Source organism: Castanea sativa, chromosome 6 (genome assembly GCF_040712315.1).
Source record: "Castanea sativa cultivar Marrone di Chiusa Pesio chromosome 6, ASM4071231v1".
Taxonomy (NCBI): domain Eukaryota; kingdom Viridiplantae; phylum Streptophyta; class Magnoliopsida; order Fagales; family Fagaceae; genus Castanea; species Castanea sativa.
In genome coordinates this window covers 28,757,733-28,771,307 of record NC_134018.1, presented here as the reverse complement: position 1 = coordinate 28,771,307, position 13,575 = coordinate 28,757,733, and the positions used below count along the sequence as shown (strand labels likewise).

General features: G+C 39.1%; 2 protein-coding genes across 2 annotated transcripts; both read left to right on the top strand.

The window, feature by feature from the left end:
* Window positions 1–8,177: 8,177 nt before the first annotated feature.
* On the top strand, window positions 8,178–8,678 carry LOC142639748 (uncharacterized). The gene has a single exon (XM_075813887.1). The coding sequence runs from the start codon at window positions 8,178–8,180 to the stop codon at window positions 8,676–8,678; it is 501 nt and encodes a 166-aa protein (XP_075670002.1).
* A 1,892-nt stretch (window positions 8,679–10,570) lies between these two features.
* On the top strand, window positions 10,571–11,434 carry LOC142639747 (uncharacterized). The gene is made up of 2 exons (XM_075813886.1): window positions 10,571–10,925; window positions 11,148–11,434. The coding sequence occupies exons 1-2, from the start codon at window positions 10,571–10,573 to the stop codon at window positions 11,432–11,434; spliced, it is 642 nt and encodes a 213-aa protein (XP_075670001.1).
* Window positions 11,435–13,575: the final 2,141 nt, after the last annotated feature.

Here is a 13,575-nt window from a genome sequence, read left to right as displayed (position 1 = left end):
TTGTTTTAGATGTATGATGTGATAGGGTTTTCACATGCTAGATGAATGCTAGGGTTTGTATATGTGCATGGGTTTGCCTCTCTCTTGTTTAAGGGTAGATATGTATGTGTTTTGGGATGATGATGTCATGTTGTATGCTTGGATGTATGCTAGTGTGTGTGTGAGTATAGATACAAGTGTTGAATGTGTTTTTAATGAGGTTAAGATGTAAGACACAATGATAGAAAGCCAACCTTAGGGTTGGGCAGTCTTGGGTGCCTAACACCTTCCCAAGAACATACCTAAACTCCAAACTCATATCTCTGGTAGTAATATCGAAAGGTCCTTCTTCGAAAGGATGCTTATATATGGTTCCTAGACCATTGCAAAAACTAGGTGACGACTCCAACATCCCCGTTATGTCCACAATGGCGTTCTTATGTGTCATGTTTCTTATCCTTGATAAAAAAAAAAAAAAAAAAACTATTTCAATACTTGCTTGCACACACATCACTTGGTTTCTTTTGTCCCTTAACCTCAATTGGTGATGAGTGGGAAGATGGAAGGCTCTATTTGAGCCCAAATCTTTCGGAGTTCATCCCACCAACTCACAATCGGTGCCATCGCCTATAATGGGCTTTGAGTAAGTTAAAGGTTTGCTACCAATCCACTATGGGGTCCATTTTGGCCCTCAGTTGGAATCATAGCCCACCAAGTTGTAAGTGACCTACTTATCTATCTCTTTTTCCTTAGGGAGCCTACCCACACTAATGAGATCCTAAACCCTATCACAAAGGATACCCTTTATATCTCTTGTTTGTTCAACCATATATCATGTGTTCACCTAATTCTAAAGAACAAATAAAAGATGAAAAATGGAAGGGATGATCCTAAAGTTACAGTATACCCTAAGATGTTTTGGGATAATAGAAAAGAAGTTCTCACATGTAAGAGGCTTGTCCCTAAATCTAAAGGTATATCTTAACTTGAAAGGTTCATAAGACCATAACCTAATTGCTATCATGGGCCCAAGTGGAAAAGGTCATTTTAAAAAAGAGGACTTTGGGCCTAAGGTAACAAATATCCTAAGGACTTAGCATCCAAAATCCTTCAAATCCAATATAAACTTCCCTAATCTTAGGCCTCCTTGTTGTATGCCTAGGCCCAAAATGATGAGAACTTCATGGACTTTGAGAGGAAGGCTACAATATATTCTAGCTATAAAAAAAAAAGTGAAATGATGAATAAAAACGAAAGCCCAAATGTGATAAATATAGTGTAAGCCCATGTTTGAGACAAAGGGTTGAAAATTTCTAAGTGCATTCTAATGAAAGCCCGTGAGAGTAAGACGAGAGCTTTATTGTAAATGGACCAAAGCTCAATGAAACAAAGGGAAAAAATCCATAAGAGGGAAGGGAGTGATATTGTAATTGGGCCTTCATTAAAATGAACTTAGGGATTTTCTAGGGACATCTAAAAAAAACCTTTAATTGGGACATGAACTTAATGAAAATGGGGCTTCTTTTTTAGGCACCATTGCACCATCAAGGTCAAAAAAGCACATTCCCACTCCCATTTGGATTCAAGAGAAAGGAAAGCGCTTGATCAAGATTGAGGACACACACCAAGAAGGGGAAGAGGCCCCCTAAGAAACAATGACTACCTCTGTGGAAGATTCAGTGGCATAAAAGATCCTTAGGGCTTTGGATAAACATAGAGAGGCCTTTAAGAAAATGGGAGGGTATCTCACTAGGTTATAGGAATCTAAGCTCAAGAAATTTGCACATACGGAAATCCATGATAATGAGAAGGGTGGAAGAATGGGATGAAAAGGACAAAGCGGAATATAAAAAGAACAAGCAATTTAAGAAGCTCACCTTCCACAAGGCACAAGGGAAAAATGGAAATGAAGCTCACCTTCCACAAGGCTCACCGCAGAAACAATAGCTATGAGGGAAAAATGGAGAAAATGAAGCTCACCTTCCACAAGGCACAAGGGATGGATGATTACCTTTATAACATTGGGGGAGTGAGTTCAAAGCCTCCTATTGCATTGCCTCCCAAGTTTAAGATCTTCGATGCGGAAAAGTTTGATGGGACTGGAGATTCGAAGTAACACATAAGAAGATACCAAAGCATCGCTAAAATGAAAGGGCTAGATGAAAAGCAAACTTTGCATGCATTTCCCCTCTCACTCATGGGAGGTGCATCAAGGTGGTACTATAGCCTTGATCCAAGCAAAACTAAGGTATGGATTGAACTAGTGGAGTTGTTTGTGGACCGATTCATCTTCAACACCATGATTGATGTAACTCTAAGGGATTTGGAGACTACCAAACAAGGTGTAGGGGAGATCTTTTTCGAATACATGACTAGATGGAAGATCAAGGAGTCTAGAATGGTCAATAGGCCAAATGAGAAGGACCAAATCAACATGATCATCAAGAACTTGCATTCGGCTTATAATAGTAGGCTTTTTTCATCGCCTAATAGCTCATTTGAAGATCTATGTGATTGTGGGACAAGAATCGAAGATGCCCTCAACAATGGACAATTGGAGAAACGTGAAAGTAAGCCTCTAATCAAGAAAACATATGGAGGGGGGGAAACCACCACTAAAGTGCCCAATCCCATAAATGTGAGCACCATCATACCACAACAAACACTAGCCTACCCAAAGAAAGCTTGTTAAGAATTCTCCGATCTAGGAATAACCCTCACCTAAGCATATGGAAACCTATCCTCCAAAGGATTCATCAAACCTTTAGACCCTACACCCATGCCTAATCCCATACCTCCCACTTGGAACCTCAATGAGTGTTGCCACTACCACCAAAAATCTGGCCATAAAATCGACAATTGCTTCTGCCTCAAACACGAAATACAAGACTTCATAGACAATGAAACCCTCCCAAATCCCAAGATTATCACCAAACCCAACATAAGAAATAACCCTTTGCCTGATTACCATAGGGCTCCACCTCCATATCAAAATTGGGTGCAAATAGATGGGATCGAATGAGATTGCTCAAAGTTGATAGAGACTACAAATGTCGATATCAATGCCACGGAAGTCCAAGGAATATGGGATGAAGAAGACGAAGCCTTACAGAAAAAGATCACTAAAGGAAGCAATAGCGGTGTGGGAAATACTTCCCAAAGGAGTGACGGAATTAAAGAAAAGGGTCTTAGAGGACAATGTAGCAAATATCACTAGGAGTGGGAAGCACTATAAGCCATCCTTTTTGGAAAAGGATCGTCCTGGTTTTAGGGGAGGGGTTCAAGCCCACAAAACCTAAAGGAAAAGAAGACAAAGAAGAAGAAGATAGGGTCTTAATGCAATTGAAGAAGACCCAAGCTCATGTGTTCATATGGGGCTTGCTCATGGCCTCTCAAAAACATCGTAAGGCTCTCTTGGACGCGTTGAATGGAAAATAAGTACCTATAGAAACTACACCATAAGAAGTCTTATCTCTCATGGGAGTGGAGGGTTCCTCACACCCCCTCCTTGCCTTTTTCGATGAAGATCTCCCTCCCAAAAGAGCAACTCACACTAGACCCTTGCAGATAACCATTGAATGCATGGGTGCCAAGGTTCCAATGGTACTTACTAACAATGGATCCACCTTGAATGTTTGTCTTTTTAGGACTGCCCTCACTATTAGCCTAGATATGGATACTATCATCCCTTCTCCCTTAACCATAAGGGCATATAACAATACTTCAAGGAAGGCCATGGGTACTTTCAAGGCTCCTTGCAATATTGAACCAATAGAAACCATTGTGGAGTTTCATGTCATGGACATCGCCCCAAATTACAACCTTCTCTTGGGAAGAACTTGGCTTCACCCCAATAGGGCAATCCCCTCCTCACTACACCAAAAGATGAAGATCCCATGGAAATGAGGGATTGCCATAGTGCTTGGAGATGGTGAAATTCTAGCACCGAATTGTGAACTTAAGGAAGGAGGAAGTGAGCTTCAAATGAGTGGCTTTGAGTTTGTAAACATGGCTAACTATGGGTGAAAGATGAAAGGTATGCTACCGACTTGTTCCTATATTGTATACATAAGGTGATTACAACTATGAAGAACTTGGGATACATGCCTAGTATGGGCCTTGGGAAAGAGGGAAGAGGGGTAGTTGAGTTCCCTGATGTCAAGACTTAAGTGACTAGAGAAGCTTTAGGATTCTATGAAGGCTGCGACGTGATAGGCCAAGAATGTATTGACCCCTTGTGATGAATTAATTGATTAATTAGCCAAGTTTATTAATTAATCAAATTAACATGCAAACGCATGGTAGCACAAAAAAATCACCAATAAACTAAAGTATGTAGTGGAAAATAAATTGACACGGTGATTTGCTTACAAATGAGGAAACCCTACATGGCAAAAACTCCACCGGGTGATTTTAAGGTCACCACTCCTGAGAATTCACTATTATCACAACAAGTAATTACAAGTAAAGGAATCTCAGTACCTTTTACCAACCTACAGTTGAACCCTTATCCCAATACCCAATTGGACATGTTCTGTATTAGCAATATCTCCTCTCAATGCACGGCTCCCAATACGTGACTAACCAATAGCGCGGATCCCAGTATGAAACTTCAATCACCAACTAGAGAAGGTTGTTGGATGTAAAGTTCTTCAGTTCATCACACGATGAAGATTGAGAAGCTCCTTGGTCACAAACCCTATGGTGCACAAACACAACAACTTCTTCACAAGAAAGATGAACTAGGGAAAATTCTGTCTCCGTTCACAATTTGCATGAACAAACTTTACTCAAAACTAGTGCAACTTGTGTCCCCTTTGACGGCCCTTAAAATAATCCGTTTATATCTCTAAGGTTGTGAGAAAAGAAAGCTCAAACATACAATCACAGATTAGATGAAAAACAGACTAGAAATTCTGAGTTTCATAAACTTTGATAGATACCCTATCTGTCGAGCTACTGTCAAGCCACGGGCTAGAACAACTCTTCAAGGCTCGATAGATACTAGCTGTCGAGCTTTAATGAATAGCACTTTCACACTTGAATCTTGGACAGACTTGCATAGTTTTAACACTTGAACTTGAAACAAGGTTTCTTGAAGCATCAAACTCATCCTAGATCTACCCAATTACAAGTAAAGTGCATTTTGTCAAAGGATTAGCCAATTACATAAAATAGTGACATATGTTCCTAACATTGAACCACATATGTCCTAACACGACAAAATCAAGAAAAACCTTGGCACTCTCAGTGGGAACTTTGTGAAAGAAGGAGGAAACTTCCCCTATTATGGCTTCCCCGAACCTTAGGTAGGTAAGGATGGAAAGGTGTATCCGGGTTGGAAAATTTTCTTTAATATAAAGCTCACCTTTAAGGAAAAGCCTACCATGGTGATCAAAGAGATACAAGAAGAGGTCAATTGGGTGAGCTACATGAACGCTGAAGCAATGAAGACCATGATGAAGACGAGAAGGGACGTGTTCGCCATCACCAATGGAGAGCCAAGTGATCCTTCCAAATTCATCATGCCTATTGTGGGGCCTATTAATAATTGGACTTGGGTTAGGTTTTCTAAAAACATGGGGAAAATTTTTTGTAATGCAAGTTCCAATGTACTTTTAAATATTTTCAATTAGATGAATTCTTATTTGGCTTAATTTGATGTGTCCCATAACATTGAAATTCTGCACTTGCATGATTCAAATGAATTTGAAAACGAACTTAACAAACAATTGGAAAAGAAAATTGAACCTATGGAACCAACTCTTGAAAATATTATTTGGGCAACGATGAGTATCCACGCTTAATTAAAATTGGCTTAACTTTAAATGAGTTAGGACATATGTGATTTAATGTTAGGAGCATATGTCAACATTTTATGTATTGGCTAATCCTTTGATAAAACGCACTTTACTTGTAATTGAGTAAATCTAGGATGTGTTTAATACTTCAAGGAACAAGGTTTCAAGTTCAAGTGTTAAAGCCATGCAAGTCTGTCCAAGAATCAAGTAAGAAAGTGCTGGATTTTAAATCTCGACAGCTAGTATCTATCGAGGTTTAAAAGCTGCTGAAGCCTGTGGCTCGACAGCTATCTCGATAGATGGCTATCTATCGAGGTTTATGAAACTCAGTTTTTCAGAGCAATTTTTCATTCAATGCGGGAGTATGTGTTTAGGCTTTCTTTTCTTACAACCGTAAACATATATAAGGATTATTTTAAGGGTCGTCACAGGTTGCATAGTTGCACAAGAGTACAATTGCACAAGTGTGAAGAAAAGTGTGACCAAAAACCTAGTTGCCCTAGTTCATCTTCAAGAAGCTGTTGTGTTTTGTACGCCGTAGGGTTTTCTGACCAAGAAACTTCATGATCTTCATCGTGTGATGAACTGAAGAACTTTGCAACCAACATCCTTCTCAAGTTGGTGATCAAGTCGTGTATTGGGATCTGCGCATCTTTTTGGTTAGTCACATACTAGAAGCCGTGCAATACAATGAGAGATTGTCACTACAAAACAAGTCCAATTGGGTATTGGGGTAAGGGTTCAACTGTAGGTTGGTATAAGGTACTAGGATTCCTTTACTTGTAACCGCTTCTTTTGATAATAGTGAATTCTCGGGAGTGGTGACCTTAAAATCACCCGGTGGGGGTTTTGCCATGTAGGTTTTCCCCATTTGTAAATAAATCACCGTGTCATTTAATTTCCGCTACATATTTAGTTATTTGGTGATTTGTTTGTGCTGCCAAGTATTTTGTATGTTAATTTGATTAATCAATTAAACTTGACTAATTAATCAATTAATCTATCACAAGGGGTCAATACATTTTTGGCCTATCAAAATGAAAAAGAACGAAAAGATCTCCAAGAACTCCTCACAGAATTTCAAGAGATGTTTGCATGGTCCTATGAAGATATGCTCGAAATTGACCCCGAAATAGCTCAACATCACATTGATACTCATGAACATATGGTGCCTATCAAACAAAATTTGAGAAGAATAAGGATCGAATGGCCCTTAAAAATTAATGAGAAAGTCAGTAAGCAATTAAAAGTAGGGTTCGTCAAGCCTTTACACCAAACCAAATGGATAGCCAATGTCGTGCTCGTACCTAAGAAGGATGGGAAGGTGAGGATGTGTGTGGATTTTAGGGACTTGAACAAGGGATGCCCTAAGGAGGAAAGTCCCTCACATTGATGTCTTCGTGGATGACACGGCGGGAAGTGCCTTGATGTCTTTCATGGATGATTTTTCGGGGTACAACCAAATCAAGATAGATCCCAAAGATATGAACAAACCCACTTTCACTACCAAATAAGGAATTTATTGTTACACGGTAATGCTGTTTGGCCTCAAGAATGTCGGGGCAACCTACCAAAGGATGGCCACAGCCTTATTACATGATATGATGCATAATGAAGAAGAGGTGTATGTTGATGATATGATAGTGAAATCCGAGGAGAAAGAAAGCCACACCATAAACTTGAGGAAGTTCTTCGAAAGGATTAAAGAGTATAGGCTAAGATTGAACCCACAAAAGTGTACCTTCGGAGTAACCACCGGAAATTGCTAAACTTCCTAGTGAGTGATAGAGGGATAGAAGTTGACCCATCCAAGATCAAAGCCATATTGGAGATGCCTCCATCCATAAGTGATAAAGAGATAAGGGGTTTCTTGGATCGATTACAATACATTAGCTGATTCATTGCCAAGCTCACTTCCACTTGTGAGTCCATCTACAAACTCCTAAGGAAGAATGGTCCACATACATGGAACAATGAATGCCAAAAGGCCTTTGAACTTATCAAGGAATACCTCCTCCACCCACTTATCCTAATGCCTCCACAACATGAAAAACCCTTACTCCTATACCTTTCTATCATAGGGGATGCGGTTAGAAATATTCTTGCACAAAAAGATGATGACAAGAATGAAAAGGCCATATACTACTTGAGCAAGAGGTTCCATGATTATGAGACTAGGTACACTCCTATAGAAATGTAATGCTTCGCACTTGTTTAGGTCGTACAAAAGTTGAGACATATTGTCTTACCTTTCCAAATATGGATGGTAGCATGAATGGATCCATTGAAGTATCTCTTTGAGAAGGCTGCTTGAGTGGAAGATTGTCAAGATGGTTGATCTTATTGGCGGAATTCAATTTGAAGTATGTGGCTAGAAAAACTATCAAAGGAAGCGTCATGTCAGATTTTTGTACTAAGAATCCTATAGAGGGGGAAGATGGTAAAGAAGACTTTCCAGATGAGGACATTTTGGATGTTATGTTAGGGACATGGAAGATGTACTTTGACAGAGCCATAAACCAATATGGGAATGGGATAAGAATACTCCTGATCACTCCCGAGGGATCTTACATACCTTTGGCTATCAGGTTGAACTTTGAAGCAACAAATAACATGGTTGAATATGAGGCATGTACTGCCAAAATGGAACCTCTTCGAGAGTTGAGGGTAAAGGAGGTCGACATCTATGGAGATTCAACTTTGGTTATATCCAAAGCACAAAGGTTGTGGAAGGTGAAGGAGGAACACTTGAAGCCTTATCAACAATACTTGGAGGACATGTCCAAGACCTTTGACAAGATTAAGTACACAATCAACCCTAGAGCTCAAAATCAATTTGCGGATGCCTTAGCTACCTTTGCGTCCATGGTTGAAATACCCGAGGGAGTATGGACATGACCCTTGGAGATTGAGCAAAGTTATCAGGAAGTGCATAAAGGAAAGACAGAAGATTCTATAATGACCATAGAATAAGAGAAAGGTTCATGGTACTATGACATCATGAAGTTCTTGGAACTAGGGGCATATCTGGATGGTGCCGAAAATAGAGAATGTCGTTCCATTAGGATGATGGCAATACAATACATCCTATGTAAAGGAAAACTCTATAAAAGGTCCTACGATTGTATACACCTTCATTGCTTAAAAAAGGATGAAGTTGAGAAGGTATTGGAAGAAATTCATCAAGGGATTCATGGCCCTCATATGAATGGAAGAATGTTAGCCAAGAAAATCCTAAGGATAGGATACTATTGGAATACGATGGAGACCAATTGTGTGGACTATGCGAAGAGTTGCCATGATTGTCAGACACACACCAACTCGAACCACATACCACTTAGTGAGTTGTATAGCATGACTTTGTTAGGATTAGTGTCCTTAAATCCTATTGTATGATGCTATGTATGTTATTATGTATGACATTATGTATGACTTAATGTTGTAATTAATAAAGTTGTTTTATTATTATCTAAAAATAATGGTAACATGAATATTAGGACATTATCATATAGTCCATGAGATGCATAGTATGTGATTTATGTGAAAAGTCACAAAAGATATAAATCACAAGTTCTTTGTAAACTCAAAATTGTAGTTCGTAGTCGGTGATGAAATTGGGCATTTCATCTACGAAGACTATAACATATCAACTAAGATGATTTGTCTTGATCATGGAAATGGAGATTTCTAGTTTATATGTTGATATGTTTTAAGAGTCAAAACATATTGAACTAGACCAGTGTGAGATTTATTATTCTCCTAACGACTGTAAAATGAATAATAAACACACGACTTATATTTACATGAACTCTTAATCCTGAGAGAGTAATGGACTTGATCATGAGGTGTAGGTTGCTTTGATATATCAGGAGTAAGATCTAGAGTTACGCTCAAAACCTCAGTATGTCGGGCAACCACATTTAATGTTGATGGAACATATATTCTCAAGATAGAATTCATAATCTCTTAACGGAGATACAAAATATTCCCTTGAGATAAGTTTAATGGGTTTGTTATTCAGAATGTTAGGCCTAACTACTTTAGTAAATTGTTGCTAGAGTATATATTTATGAAATTGGATTTCATAAATATATGATGAATAACTTGAAGGATTAAATCGGGTACTCAAGGATAAGATGTAGCAATTTACAAAGTGGTAGTCTACATTCATGACTTTGTGTTACTATGAATATTTTATGAAGGGGTTGCATGTACAATTAAGTCTCGGGATATAATTTAATAATAAGGCCTAGAGTGCAATTATATTTATATAGTGGTATTAAATATAATTAATGGTAACTTTGGACTTGTCAAGAGTTGACAGAAAAGCCCAAGGCCCATTGGAGCTAGTGACTTATTGGTCCCTTTTGGTCCCACTCCAAGCCACACACTTAAGCCCAATTGGAAAGGCCCAAAAGGCTAGCCCAATGAGATAATCAGTTAGATACAAAGGGAAAAACATACAGAATTTTCTGTGGAGAGAGAATTGTAAGAACACAATTGCGAAGTGGTGTAAGAAGTGTTAGACACTTTGACATTCTCCCTTTGGAACTGATTGAGAGACCACACATCTAGGGCGTTAGTGGAATTGGAGTGAAGATTGAAAGTGTTCCCAAGTGCTTCTGATCTTCGATTTTGAAATTCACCGCTCCAAGGTACACTCTCTTGTTCTTAAATTCTGAAACTTATATAGTGCATGTTAACAATTGTGTATGAAGTAGATCTGTTATTTTTCCACTGCGTATGTTTTGTATGCGATACAAACACGTGATTTTCTTTCAGACTTCTCCATGGCTGTTCTCAATTTAGGTCATAGATGTGATCGGAAGGATAGCTCCAAGGCTTCAAATGGGCATGAATACATTTTGGTGGCAATTGACTATTTCACCAAGTGGGTGGAGGCAGACTCCTACTCTGTATTGAAGGCAAAGCATGTGGCTCGGTTCATAGAAAACAACATCATATGTCGGTTTGGGGTGCCCCAAGAGATCATCTTTAATAATGGTTCCCACTTTAAGGGGGAGGTTCGAAGGATCATGGAATTGTACAATATTGAGCATCATAAGTCTTCACCATATCAGCCACAAGCTAATGTGGCCGTAGAAGCAGCTAAAGAAGAATACGAAGAACATCCTAGCCAAGATGGTAGTGACATACATAGATTGGGCCAAGAAGCTTCCATTCACCTTATGGGGTTATAGAACTTCTATCTGTGTGTCGACTGGGGCAACACCTTAGTCTTTGGTTTATGGTAGTGAGGCGGTGCTTCTTATTAAGGTGGAGATACAATCTTTGAGGGTATTGGTGGAAACCAAGGTCCTAGAAAAGGATTGGGCTAAGGTGAGATATGAACAATTGGCTTTGAAGATAAGAAAAGGGCTAAGGCACAATATCATGCACAAGGGTACCAAAAAAGGATTGCTAAAGCATTCAACAAGAAAGTAAAACTAAGAAACCTTAAAGAAGGGGACTTGGTCCTAAAACTGCTTAAAGATGAGACTTTTGATCTAAGAGGAAAGATGAAGTCAAGGCGGTCTGGGCCTTTTGTCATTAAGAAGATCATGTCTGGAGGTGCTACAAGGATCCCAGATTTGGATGGGGAAGAGATGCTTCGCCTAATTAACATGGATAGACTCCAGAAATACAACATTTAAAGAAAGAAAAAAAGAAAAAAAAAACTACTAGGTTAAAAACCCAAAAGGGAGGCGTAGGCAAAATTTAAGGCAAGAGAACCCTGTTAGATTGAAAGCCCAAAAGGGTGGTCTAGGCAAAAGTTAGGGGAAAAGACCATGGGCATAGCCAAAATTCCCGAAGGGATGTCATGGGCAAAAATTACATGGCAAAGGAAAAAAAATACAATGGAATGAGATGACAATAAGCAAAGATAATAAAAAAGTGATTCTATTATTGCTCAAATTATAAGATAATAAGATTGTTTTCATAAGGGATTTGGAACATTCCAATCCTTTATTAAATTCAAAAACAAAAACATAAGAATCATAAAAGTGCAAAAAAGTAAAATATGGGGCATATCAAGGTGGTCACTCAGCCCTCCTTGCTTTCTTAATAGTCCTCATGTAAGTTTTCTCATCCCACAGAATCCACTTCATGTCATCCACTAACCATTTTTTGTACCTCACAGTGGAATAGATGTATCGAGGGGGAGCAATGCCTCTAGTCACTCTACTATGTGGCCAAGCCTCACAAATCCTACCCAAGATCCTTTTGGTAAACACCTCGGTGTGGAAGGCACCTTCATCATTGGGAGCTCCCTAACACTATCCAAATTGCCTTGAGATACGACAAGTGGAGTAGAATGAGCAGCAACGAAGTCCAGCTAAAGGTACACAGTAGTCCTTGCAACAACTATGAACCATGCTTGAGATGTGCCACCACTCCACGACCCATTGAATGTCAGACTCCTAGATGTGACCCATAAGTTCCATGTACACCTCAAAACTCATGTCATTTTTGACGAAGTCAGCGGTCCCTAAGATGCTTGGAGAAGTATGTGCTGGGGGGTACGGTAGGAGGTTGAAGCAACTGAAGCCTCTCTTATAGCCATATCTGAAGAAAAAAAAAGGTGAAAGCACAAAAAGAGAGTGAGAAGAAGAGAAAGAAAAAAAAAAGAGCACAAGTGAGAAAATAAAATAAAATAATGATGAAAGACGATATAAGGTGTCTCAATGCGTTGAAAACCAAAAGGAAACCCATGCAAAATTATAGGAATCCCACTAAGTTGAGAACCTAGGAAAAAGTTAGGGATTATACCTGAAGAAGAAGACTTTTTGCAAAAAAGCTTGCTTCCTTCCTATGAAAGGCATCCAAACCATTGAGGATTTCCACCAAGATCAAGCTCACCAAGTTACCTCTCTTTAGCTCATAAGCCACCATGCACATCCGAAGGTCCACACAATATGAACTTTGGACCAAGAAGTACCTTGCAAGAGGACATAAGCAAAAGGCACGAAAAAAGTATGAACATGGCCTCTCACCCATAGGAAGGGCCGAGCTGGAAAAGTACGCAAAAACCAACCAAAGGTTTAGTTTGCCGAAGACACATCACCTATTTGTCATAGTAGAAGGGATGCCCAACACAACTTACAACAAGAAGGGGAGATCCCCACCCATGGTAAGGAAGATAAGATCGTCAATCTCTAGTTCACTCATGATGGCACCAAATTCTTCAATAGTGGGGCATAGTTTTATTCCATTGAAGCAGAAAACATGTCAAGTAGGAACCCAATAGTTGGCAGCAACACAAAGAAGAGGCTCGTCCACCTTTATTTGATGGTATAGAAAGACCATAGGGGGCGATGGAATCCTTGAAATCAAGACCCAGACTCCTAACCCAAGCCGAGAGATCGAGTGGAGAGTTTTCTGCCATCGAAGGACCTCAAAAATGGCTCTCAGAGTAGAAAATACGTTGGTGAGAGTTTTGGGACCCAAACGACTACTTTTATAAGTATTTAGGGAGGTGGTTAAGGTTTCCTCTAATTCACGGCTCACGTATGTTAGGATTAGTACCCTTAAATCCTATTGTATGATGCTATGTATGACATTATGTACGACTTAATGTTGTGATTAATAAAGTTGTTTTATTGTTATCTAAAATAATGGTAACATGAATATTTGTACATTATCATATAGTCCATGAGATGCATAGTATATGATTTAGTCACAGAAGATATAAATCACAAGTTCTTTGTAAACTCAAAATTCTAGTTCATAGTTGGTGATGAAATTGGGAATTTCATCTGCGAAGACTATAACATATCAACTAAGATGATTTGTC